At 35.0% G+C, this 12,441-nt stretch overlaps 1 protein-coding gene across 1 annotated transcript in view; it reads left to right on the top strand.

Annotated features, from left to right (window-relative positions):
- The window catches only part of LOC118889925 (coiled-coil domain-containing protein 170-like), a 52,016-nt gene extending 39,931 nt beyond the window's left edge, over positions 1-12,085 (top strand). The window contains exons 8-10 of the mRNA XM_036842053.1: positions 8,402-8,626; positions 9,460-9,673; positions 11,934-12,085. Coding sequence (XP_036697948.1) covers positions 8,402-8,626; positions 9,460-9,673; positions 11,934-12,085 — 591 coding nt within the window. The remainder of the gene's footprint in view (positions 1-8,401; positions 8,627-9,459; positions 9,674-11,933) is intronic.
- Positions 12,086-12,441: the final 356 nt, after the last annotated feature.

Below are 12,441 nucleotides of genomic sequence, written 5' to 3'. Positions count from 1 at the left end.
AGGGAGGAAAATTTGCTACAAACTTTTGAACATTCTGATTGTATCAAAAAGCCTTTCCTTACTCCATATCTCCCATTTCTCTACTGTACATATTTGATATTTATTGTAAGCATTGTTAACGTATTTCTTAATGTACTTTTAAAAGAGGATTAGAGGGAAAGGAGCTCAAAGGAATGACTCTCTAAAGGGGCAATTTCAGGTGTACTGTGTCAGCTAGATATGATGGGCATTGGGAAGGGGCTGTTGGTGAAATTCCTCAATAATTATCTTGTAGACAATTTCCTTCTCTATTTTCTGCTTCTCTGCATCTGTAAGGAAAAGGTCAATCCTAGAAGCGGAATGGGAATAGGTAGGATGATTTTCAGGAGATTTTGATTCTATTTCACTACCTCTTCACAGAATTGCTTGTCATACCCATACCTATATTATACTGTTTCTATAATTACTGTGCCCCAAAGCATAAACTTACTCACTCACTACTCACTCATTTAGTCTCTTATTCCATTCATTCATTCATTGATCCAATATATTTTGATCACTCAGTTTTTTTTTTTTTAATATAGAACATTAAAAAAAATTTTTTTTAAATTTTATTTTTGGCTGCATTGGGTCTTCCTTGTTGCACGTGGGCTGTCTCTAGTTGCGGCGAGCAGGTCTTCATTGTGGTGCTCGGGCTTCTCATTGCGGTGTCTTCTCTTGTTGTGGATCATGGGCTCTAGGCGCACAGGCTTCAGTAGTTGTGGCACACGGGCTCAGTAGTTGTGTCTCGCAGGCCCTAGAGTGGAGGCTCAGTAGTTGTGGCGCACAGGCTTAGTTGCTTCGTGGCATGTGGGATCTTCTTGGAGCAGGGATGGAACGTGTGTCCCCTGCATTGGCAGGCGGATTCTTAACCACTGCACCGCCAGGGAAATCCTGATCACTGTTTTTAAAAACTTCCAGCCCTGGTGAAGTGGTATCGACAATGTACTCCACAGAGTCCAAAGATGAGTCCAGCTTTTACCTCTGCTCTTGAATCTGTAATTGATGATGATTCATTTCCATGCAAGTTTTAAAAATACTATATTAAATTTTAAGAATATACAAATAGTACATGCTTTCCGCAACCCTTGAAACCATGTTAAAAGGTTTGAAGGAAATAATAATAATCTTCTCTAACCCCCTTTCTGCCTATTTCATATTGGTAACCAATGTGTCTATATCTTTTACAACTATTGCAATGATTATGGAAATATATGAATATATATATGTAGGTGTTGGTATTTTTACAAAACTGGGACTGTACCAGTCAAAATACTCTTCTTACTTGGTAAGAAGTAGGTACCTCATGGTCTTTCCTTAGGTCAAAAGATATAGATTTAACTTATTCCCTTAACAGCTGTACAGTATTCCATACTGTGTATATAACTTATTTATTCAACCAATTCCCTATTAAGAATTATTGATGGTCCTTCTCTTATTTCCACTTTTTATGCCACTACAAATAATGCTGAAATAAGTATGTTTATACATATATCTTTCCACACTGGTGCTTCCTCCCCCTATGGGATTGAGTTCTAAATGTGGAAATATAGGATCACAGTGTATGAGTATTTTCTTTTTAAATTTTTTTCTTTGGCTGCGCCACACGGCTTGTGGGATTTTAGTTCCCCAACCAGGTATCGAACCTGGAGCCCCGGCAGTGAGAGCTTTGAGTCCTAACCACTGGATTGCCAGGGAATATCCTGAGTATTTTAAAGTTTAATAGCCATTGCCAGAACACTACCTTGCAAAAGGCAGGAGTTCACTTTCCAAATAGCAACACATGAGTGTTTCCTCTTCACATCCTAGCCAGCATTGGATGCTGTCGTCCTTTTAGAGTGTGTGTTTGTGCGAGTTAGGTTAAAATGGTACAGTTTTTACATTTACCTTACTACTAGTAAGGTTGAGTAACTTTCTTTTTTAATGCTGTTGACCACTTGGATTCCCTTGCCTCCCCACTCCTCACAATTGGACCTCAGATACAGAAGGTTGAGTTAATCAAAGTCCATGGTTTTTAATGCATTAATTTGGGCCACGGAAGGCCTCTCTCTTATTTGTTTATTCTTTCCTTGAATCTTGTCCATTGCCTCCCCAAAAGGAAGTCAATCTAATATGTTTAATGTGTATTTCTTTGTTTATATGTGTTTCTTTAAATGTAATTTTTGTGCATGTATTTTAAATTTGCATAAATGGTATTGTGTTAAAAATCTCATTCTATTACTCAGCACTGTATTTTTAAGATCCACTTAATATTGCTATTTGTTCATCTAATTCATTGCTTCTGTCTACTGCATGGAGTACTACAGTGTTCATATCTGCCATGGTTTTAATTTTTTCTTTTTATTTATTTATTTATTTTACCTGTCTCTTCCTCTAGTGGTAAATAGCCTTGTTACCTCTATTTTTATGCCACCACAAACAACATCACTGTTAGCATCCTGGTACAAGTCCCCTTCATGGACCCGAGAGAGAATTGCTTAGGGGTGTTAAGTCAGGATTGGAATTGGTGGCTCATAGTGTATACATACACTTAATATGACTAAGTACTGCCAGTCAGCTCTCACAAAACAATAAATCGTCCCACCAGAGATACAGGAGGGTTTTTGAATCTCCACATTCTTGTCATTTCTTGATACTAGCAGCTTCCTAACTTTTGCCATTCCATCAGGTATAAAATGATTGTTAACTTAATTTGCATTTCTCTAATTATTAATGAGTTTCGCATTTCCTTAATGTTTTTTGTCTTTTGGCTTTTTAGTCTCTGCCTGTTTGTTTCCTTTACCCATCTTCTTATTTGGGTTCCTGTCTTGTTCTTGTTGATTTCCAGAATGGTATACACATCTTCCTTGCCCTGTTCAGGCTCTAACACTCCATGACAGGTCACCTCTCCATATGGGATCAGGCTCTGAGTCCCTCTGCAGGGCAGCCCTCTTCTGCAGACACTTTTGTCACCTTGCTTGGGCTCTGTAGGCCTGCTATGAGCCTCAGCATTTCCCTTCTCATTCTGTGCAGATGCCTATGGCTTTAGGACTGAATTGTTTAGAAGGGGAAAAGAAGGAAAGGAAGAAGAATAGGAGGAAGAAAAATAAGAGCAACTGGTTTATGATTAACCTTTCGAATATCCTGATCACTCAGGATATTTATCAGGGTTTATCCTGATAAATGCACTCATTTAAACCATAATTTTTCTGTCAAGAACTACTTTTGCTTTGTTCCACAAATATTGACATGTACTCTTTCCCTTATCTTTTATTTTAAATATAGCAATACATTTTTATGTTTCCAAATGTATAGGATTTTTTAAAAATTTGTATTTTATTACAACATGGTAGAAGTATTATATGATCCCTGGGAATTTATTGAGGCTTCCTACATGGCCAGTGATTGGTCTGTTTTGGTAGCTGTGCCATGTGTGCTTATAAAGAATGTGTTCTCTCTTGGTTGGGTATAAAGCACTATAAATAGCTAATGCTCAAGCATATTATTCGTGGTTCAGATTGTCTGTACCTCTGATTATATTTGTTTACTTGATTCTGGAAAAGATATGCTACATTCTTCAAGTATAATTTTTGTTTTTGTTTTTTAATTTATTTTTGGCTGCACTGGGTCTTCATAGCTGTGCGTGGGCTTTCTCTAGTTGTGGCGAGCAGGGGCTACTCTTCGTTGAGGTGCACGGGCTTCTCATTGCAGTGGCTTCTCCTGTTGTGGAGCATGGGCTCTAGGCGCTTGGGTTACAGTAGTTGCAGCACGTGGGCTCAGTAGTTGCAGCTCACAGGCTCTAGAGCATGGGCTCAGTAGTTGTGGCACACGGGCTTAGTTGCTCCGCAGCATGTGGGATCTTCCCAGACTAGGGCTCAAACCCATATCCCCTGCATTGGCAGGTAGATTCTTAACAACTGGACCACCAGGGAAGTCCTCCAAGTATAATTTTTGATTCATCCACTTGTCTGTGCTGTTCTATCAGTTTTTGTTTTATAGATTACTGGAGCATATGCGCTTACGATGATTTTGCTATCCTGTTCTTTTAAGCACTATAAAACATTCTCTTTTTTGTGCTTTATAAAATATTGCCTTCAATTCTGTTTTCAGAAATTATGATTACTAATGCAATTTTTGGGGGGTTCATGGTTGCATGATATATCTTTTATTTGGTTTCTTTTACTTGGTCCTAATTTTTTAGACAACCACCAAATCTGACCAACGTGTTTGATTACTGTTAGTTGCATATCTCTTGAAGCCTCCTCCTGGATTTTTCTCCTCATTTGAGTATTTCCACAAGCGAGTTTTAAAAAATTGGATCTTTGTGTGGCAAACTTTCTGACACCATGTGTGCCTGATTACACTTTTAGTATGCCCTCATATTTGAATGACAATTTGGCTGGATATAAACTTCTAGGTTCAAAGTTCCTCCATTAAATTCTTTAAAATTATCTCCTTGCATCCTCTGTTACTGTTGAAAAGTCTGATAACAATGTGATTCTTATTCCTTTGTAGGTGATCTGTTCTTTCTCTCAGGAAACCTTAAAATTTTTCTCATTTGCTTTAATGTTCTTAAATTTCACTATAATGTGCTTAGGTATATTGTTTTACCTTATCTCTCTTATTTGGCACTCCATGAATTTTTAAATCTAAGTCTTTCATCTGTCAATTTTACCATTATTTATTTAAACATTTTCCTCTATTTTCTTTTGATTTCTTTCTTTTGTTTTTTTTTTTTTTTTTTACTTTTCTTCTTTTTCTACTCTTTCTCCTTCTGTGACTCTTAACAGAACGTTGGCAATTCTAATTCTATCCTTCATTTCTTTGCATGATGGTTAATTTTATGTGTCAACTTGACCAAGCTATGGTGCCCTGATGCTTGATCAAACATCAGTCTAGATGTTGCATGTTAGATGTGATTAACATAACAAGAAGGCTTTGAGTAAAGCAGATTACTCTCCATAATGTGAGTGAGCCTCATCCAAGCAGTTGAAGCCCTTAAGAGAAAAGACTGAGGTCCCCTGAGGAGGAGGAATTCTACCTCTGGATTGCCTTCAGACTTGAGCTGCAACATCAGCTCTTCCCTGGGTCTCCAACCTGCCAGCCTGCCCTGACGATTTTGGACTTGCCAGACCCCACAGTTGTGTTAGCCAAATCTTTCTCTCTATACAGACACACACACACACACACACACCCCTATTGGTACTGCCTTTCTTGCCACCTTCTCAGAGAGTTTCTCAGTCTGATTTTCCAACTCACTCAATTTGTTCTCAGCTTTATCCATCCTATTTATCTCATCTATTGTGTTGTTCATTTCAGCTATTATATTTGTCATATCTAATATTTCTATTCGGTTGTTTTTACTTTATAATTTCTTGACCTGTCATTGTAAAGGTACCTTTTAGTAAAGGTAATGTTATAATTTTTACATCAAACTGAAAGTGATCAGGAAAAACATGGCCTTGCCCTAAGTCTCAGTTAATGCAAATGAAGAATTAGCTCCACAGAATACATTTAAAGGAACAACAGAGGACAAAAATAAAGTAGGTTAATGATTACACTGTATGAGTTGAATGTTCAATATAAATTTTATACCTGTCAAAGTAGCAATTTGTAAATATTGTTTGTAGTTTACTCAGTTGGTTTTGTAATGATATGATTTTTGAAAATTGATAATTTTTGATAATTTGGTACATGTCCTCTTTCCCTTTAGCAGATCTTATTTTATGTACTGTAATAGGATTTTATCATGTTCTTTCATATAAGTCCTATAAAAGTCCTTCATGTAATTTTTTCTTGTAAAATTTACTCCTAGGTCTCTTATAGATTTCCTGCCCATTATGAGTGGCATATTTTCCCTATTTCAATTTGAAATGATTATTACTAATATAGATAAAAGCCTTTGATATGTTTATATCTTTAAAAATTATCTACCACCTTACTGAATTTACTTATTAAGTCCAATAGTTTTCTTTACTAGAGTTCTTGGATTTTCCGGACACAGTTGAATATTATATTGTTTTCTAGGAAACAATGTATTTCTTTTAGGTTTTCAACTTATTGCCACTGAGTTACAAAGTAGTGTTTAGAATTATTTTCATCTTTTCTATATCTATGCATTCTGTATGTTTCTCCTTTCCAATATTTTACTTTCTCTCTTTCCTCCTTAACCAGGCTTACCTGGGGCATCTATTTTATCTTTCTAGAGAACTAATGGTTCTTTTTCCTATACATTTTACCAGTTTATTTTTTATGTACAAGTAATGAAAATATATGGTATCTTTATTGAATCTACACCCCTAATTTCTCTTTTTCTTTATGTAAATATGCTTTTTTTTGGTCCTTTGTTTTAAATCATAAAAGCAGCAAAGCCTATAAATATTCCTCTGTGGCTTGTCCAATACATTTTAATAAGAAGTGTCCTTTTACTATGTTTTATATGTTTATAATTTTACTATTGGTTTCCATTTCTTCTTTGAGCTGAAGTTATTTAAGAGATTTTTTTTTTACCTTTTACACTTATATGTATATATTATACATATGTACATTTTTAAAAAATTAAATATACCAAGAGGCTTCTATTGAAAAGCAGCAGCCCACTTCTGTAACCCCACCTATCCTATTTCCCAGAGGGAACTACTTTTAACCCCTTTAGCTGTTGCTTCTGGTAGTAAATTCCATTTTTTTGAATAATTTGCTTATACTGCTGTATCTTCAGTTATTTATTTTAGACATTATCTGTTGACTTCCTGTTATATGACAGATGAAGTTTTATCTTTTTCCCAACTCCCCCTTCCATCTTCCCAGTATTGTTATATCAATATTTTTTAGCTAAATCCATAATCAGCCTTTACTTCACTATGACACTAAATAGTGTTTACAAAATGCCAAGTATTATACTCTTGTGACCTTTTCTTTCTTGTAGTGCATGTTATTTTTCCTAGAGTTAATACTTTTCTTGTGTTTTCATATGTATAATTTTCAACATTCACTTATTAATTTTTTCCCCAAATACTGCATCGGATGATCTTCTAATCTATAAAAATCTCCCATTCTTTCTCATCCAAAGTCCTTAATTCTCTTGTGTCGGTCTGGACTGTTTGCTCTGTCGGCCTGGGCACAGCTATAATCCTGTGACTTTTCTTCTCCAGTCTCCTGGTTAGGTTGCACTGTTTCATGAATCTCTTGTCTTCCTCTCTTTTGGTTTACTTTCTTATTTTGCTGGGGTATATCCTCTAATAGATTCCTAAGAAATGGTGTCTTGGAGAGAAAAAAATTTTTGAATCCTTGCATAAATGACAATTTTTTTTTTTTTAAACTTCAGGCTCAATTGATAGTTGAATTTAGACTTTATTTTCACACAGAGATTTGAAGGCATTACTCCATTGTCTTCTAATTTCCAGTGTGTTATTGAGAAAAATGGTGCCATTCTCATTCGTGTTCCTTAATATGTTACTTGTTTTATTTCTTTTAATGGATTAAGACATTTGTAATAACATTTTAAATAACTTTTTTCCCTTAATAAAATTGATTTATGTACATTAGTTCTGCATATATCTCCTTCCTAATACTGTGTATTTTCACTTTCTCTTCCTTCTTTAACCAGTCTTGCCTGAAGTATCTGTTTTCTTTTTTGAAAGAACTAGTGGTTCTTTTCAATATATTTTACTAATTTTTAGTTTATATATAATGAAAATATGTGGTATCTTTATTAAACTTACACCTCTTCTCTCTCTCTCTCTTTTTTTTTCAGGTAGTAACTTTATAAAGTACAGAACAGTAGAAAGAATACAATTAAAACAACCAGTATTTCTACCACTTTGAGATAACCCGTGTTAACATATAGGTATATCTTCCTATGATTATTTTCCAAGAATATTTTAACATAATTGAGATAGCATATTTTTTCTTCATCCTGCTTCTGTCATTTAACTATATCATTAGTACTTTCTCTTAGTAAATATTTTTGAAAACTTTATTTATAATGAATGTATAATCAATCACATGTAATTTATTTAACTATTTTTTTGATATTTGCATTGTTTTTATTTCTTCATGTTATGAATAATGTTGTATAGAATATCTTTGTCCTTGAGTCTTTATCTAAACATTTTATTATTTCCTTATAATACATTCTTAGAAAAGTTGAACTAATCTCTACTATCACCTGGTGTTTATAACATTGTCTACTTAACTGTACCCTTGTTAGCCTTAAGCCGTCACTTTTATTGTCATATTTTATTTTCTGGATTATTTTAATAATGCATATTTATGGTGAAAACTATTCTACTTATGTAAGAATTAAGTCTACAATTTGTCAGTCTAGAGTAGATCTGGTATGCTAGTGTAGAACACCATCTTAAAGCATAACTTCTTTATTCTAATATTGTTGATTTCTGTAAAGGAAAACTCCCAGACTAAGATTTCCCAGATGGAGCATGGCAAAACGTTCAAGCAGCTAGAGAAAGACAACAAGCAAGAAATATTACTGAATATTCAGCAGAATTTGAAGGTTGTTACAACTCAAAGATTAAAGGAGAAAATTCATAAACTTCAGAAACAGCTCAGTGACTTGAAATTGTCAAATAAAAATATGAAAACTCAACTGACAAGAGTAAATGTCCTTAAAGTAAGTAAAAGAAATGAGGCTTTCAAAAATTCACTTAAGCTTTGGTCTGTTTCTATTTTTGCTGCATGTTTCTCATTGAACTTTAAAAATTAACATTAAAATTATTTTACATACATATAAAAGACTATATATATAATATTAAAGCATATAGAATAATAAAATTAGATGCCGCAAATCTACCACTCATTTTAAGAATCAGAGTATTATCAATCCCACTGAAGGCCCCAGGTATCCTCCTCAAAGGTAACTGGTATTCTAAATGTTAGGTATCTAGATCTCTTGCTTTTTATTTCAGTCATACTTTTGTCTTTCTTATTGGGTTAATGGTTAAAAGTTTTAGTGATTTTTGGGGGGATGCTCTTTGGATCTTCTCTATATCAAGCTTCAGTTGTAGTATTTCAAACATACATTTTACGCTTGAAACCAAATATACACTAGATACTTACTGATCAACTTTTTTTTGCCAGTTGATTATCAAGAATATTTCTCTTATTGCAGCCAGTTATTTTCTCTATTTCTGTGTTTGATTAGCACAGACTGTAAGACTTTTGAGGACATGGAACATGTGTTAAACCTCTTTAAATCCCAAGTGCCTAGTTTATAAAAGTGCTCAGTAACTGTTGGTTATTGATGAGCATGATGGTGGAGAAATGTCCTCTTAATTCATAAATTGTGGCATTTTCTTTCTTTTCCATTATCTAGCTCTTCCAAAAAAAAAGAAAGAAAAAAGAAAAAGAAGAAAAAAAAGCATGAGTTATTATGTATCATGCCTGTTATTTAGAGGAGTTTTCATCACAGTCATCTCCCTTTCCCCCAACCTTATACCCTCACAGGACAAAACAATTGAGAAGCTCAGGCAATCTTTAACAAAAGTTGAAGCAATGAAAGGGAAGGCAGTTATGGAAACAGACTTGAAAACTACAGTAGACTCTGCTGAGCAAGACGTAAGGTGGGACAAAGAGAGGGCCCATCAAATGTTAGAAACTGTCACTCCTGAGCTCTGCACAGCAAAGAGCACACTTGAAGAAGTACCGGGACAACAAGAAGAGGTGTTTGTTTTTTTTTTTTTTAATTACTATATTAAGATTATTTAAGTTGAAGTGATAAACACCCACCTCAATTTAGACTCTACCTTAGACAAAAGAGAATTGATTGGCTTGTGGAATCAAAGGCAGTTAAACAACCAGAGCTCTGAGAAGGCAGGGATGCACCTGGGCCACGGATCAGCACCTGGAATCTTCAATATAAGGCCTTTCTCACCTTCTTCTTGGCAGCTCTCTGTTAACTTGTCTGTCTGACTGACAGCCACAGAGTTTTACAGTTAGATTTTCTGTGACAGGAGAGAGAATCCCAAGAAAGGGTCTTACAAGCCCAGCTTAGGTCAAATGCCTATCCTTAGTGAATTCACAGTGGCAAGGGATGGGATGTATGATTATCACAGCTTAGGTTTGTGTACACATCCTCTGACTAACCAAAGACAAGGAGGGTAGGGATGAGAGAAAATGAAAGTTCAGGGGAAACCATTTTTTTGGGGCTGGATCACGTTCTTGGACAAGAGGGTAGTGCTTCTAAACTTGCTTAGATTCTCACTAGATTTATAAAGCAGATATTTTAAGAGAATTTTCTAAAGCCTAAATGATAATTTGGGGCTATTGTGGGATTACATGTCACACCTCCATACATGTTTCTTAAGAAACATGAAACTTTAATGAATTTCCTTAAGAGATTCTTAAAACCAAAAGTCATGATATTACCATTTTCTTTTTTTTCTCTTTTTTAACTTCTGCATATTCATTTTCTTAATTGTTTTTATTCTTCTCCCAGTGTCCCTCCCTTACTATATTTTCATTCTGATCTCTTCTTTGGGCATTCTGTAGTTTACTCTTCATTTCTGAGATGTCTTGTTCTTGCTTGTGTTTAATCATCACATCTTTCTTATCCATTAGGCATGTAGATATTTTTTTTGTCCATTTCTATTCCAAATTATTGCTTTTTTGTTTGGCTGCGGCAGCATGCTGGATCTTAGTTCCCCGACCTGGGATCTAACCCCTGTCCCCTGCAGTGGAAGTGCAGAGTCTTAACCACTGGACAGCCAGGGAAGTCCCTCCAAATTATTGCATTTCTGATTCAAAAGGTGTTTTTTCCCCATGTCTGCAAATCCTTGTTTAATTGATATTTAATTCATATCAGGTGTTGTCAAACATGTTGCCTCTGCTTCATGGCAGTTTTTCTGGGGGGAGTATTTTCACCACCGGAACAGTTTGGATGATACTGCTTTTCTGTTTTCTTCTCATAACAATTTAAAATGGATATTTGCCATTTACCTATTCACTTTAAAATCCCTTTGATTGCCCTGCCCTCTCAATTTCAGGTGTTTCTGCCTCAGGGTACTTAGGGGGCAGGGTATACTTACTGGGCTTCTTAACTCAGTACCATCCTCTTCTGTTGACACGGTGAGTGCAGTTGCTAAAGTTTACTTAGGAAGTAAAGCCTTTTATTTTGGGGTGGGGGTTTATGTGATGTCTGTTTTTGCAATACTCTCTTGTTTATATAGGTCCCTTAATTTCCAGTGCTTGCTTTTTTTCTTTTCCCTTGTCACGAAGCCTCTAGGGAACACCTCACCCTTCCAAGTAGCTCCCTCTCTGCTCAGAAACCTTGCCCTCTAGATCGGCCGTTTCTGCTCTCACATGCTTCTAAGCCCCTTTCTTTTCCTTCCCCAGTTGCCGGTATTCTGATTCATCAGGTCTCAGACTTGTTCTTCGCATTTCCCCCTTTATGAACTGTCCTTTTTCCGGGACACCAGAGGAAACTAACTGCATACTCCAGCGTGGGCTCTGGAGCTGCCTCTGTTGGTTTAGAATATTTATTTCCCCACTTACATGAAAACTGAAGTCTGTGGTATTCTTTACTTGTGCTTTAGGCATGATTTATGGAGAGTTTTATTTGCTCTCCTTGTTGATCACTATAGTTTTTAGAGAATGGGTGGAGAGATATGTATTTAGAGGATGGCTATTACCTACAGCAAATCAGAAGTCCAAAAAATAATTACCTCATGGATGAAAAACAAGCAGCAATAAAATTAGGTTTAGTCTATAAGATTGTAAAAATGAAAACAAACCTTAAAATGCAAAGGTAATTTTAGAATTCTTGTAATTTTTTTTTGCTTAAAAATACATTTGAACGTAGAATAATGTACACTTCATAAAGAAATGTTTAATAAAACTAAATTTCTAGTAACAATTTCATTGTACATAGTTAAGTAGGTGAGCAAAACTAATGACATGTCTTGATTTTTGTGGTTCTTTGTAACTTGTTGACTTTAGAGAAACTATTATGAAGATGTTGGGATTTAACATGAAAACAGCAGACAAGAAAATCATCAATCACCTAAGGCTTATTATACAAGTATATGAAGCATCTGACAAATCAAAGATTGCTTCTGCGTGTGAGACTGGATAGGATAATGAATAAAGAATTTCTGCCAACCAGAACTCAGCAGACATGGACATTTCCTCCAGCATCTTGAATATGGCTACGTTATGAACAAAACACATTTGAAACTTTTCACTTAAATCTCTTCTCTCCTTTGATATTTGGCAATTAACTTTTCTTTGTTGTAATCGTGTTTTGTACATTTATTTGTGGTCTAGTCTGGATTGTTAATTGTAATATATAGTATAATATATATATCTAATTATATTTATTAACTGTATTTTAAGCAGGATATTAATCAAAACTTGTTCTTAGTTGGAAAATTTATATCTATAGTTAATGGCCTGTTTCTAGAATGAGTGGTTTTTTGGGTATACCCCCTT

The sequence above is a fragment of the Balaenoptera musculus genome, chromosome 2, assembly GCF_009873245.2.
Source record: "Balaenoptera musculus isolate JJ_BM4_2016_0621 chromosome 2, mBalMus1.pri.v3, whole genome shotgun sequence".
Lineage (NCBI taxonomy): Eukaryota > Metazoa > Chordata > Mammalia > Artiodactyla > Balaenopteridae > Balaenoptera > Balaenoptera musculus.
Note: the sequence above shows the minus strand (reverse complement) of the source record. Positions and strands in the feature narration are given on the sequence as shown.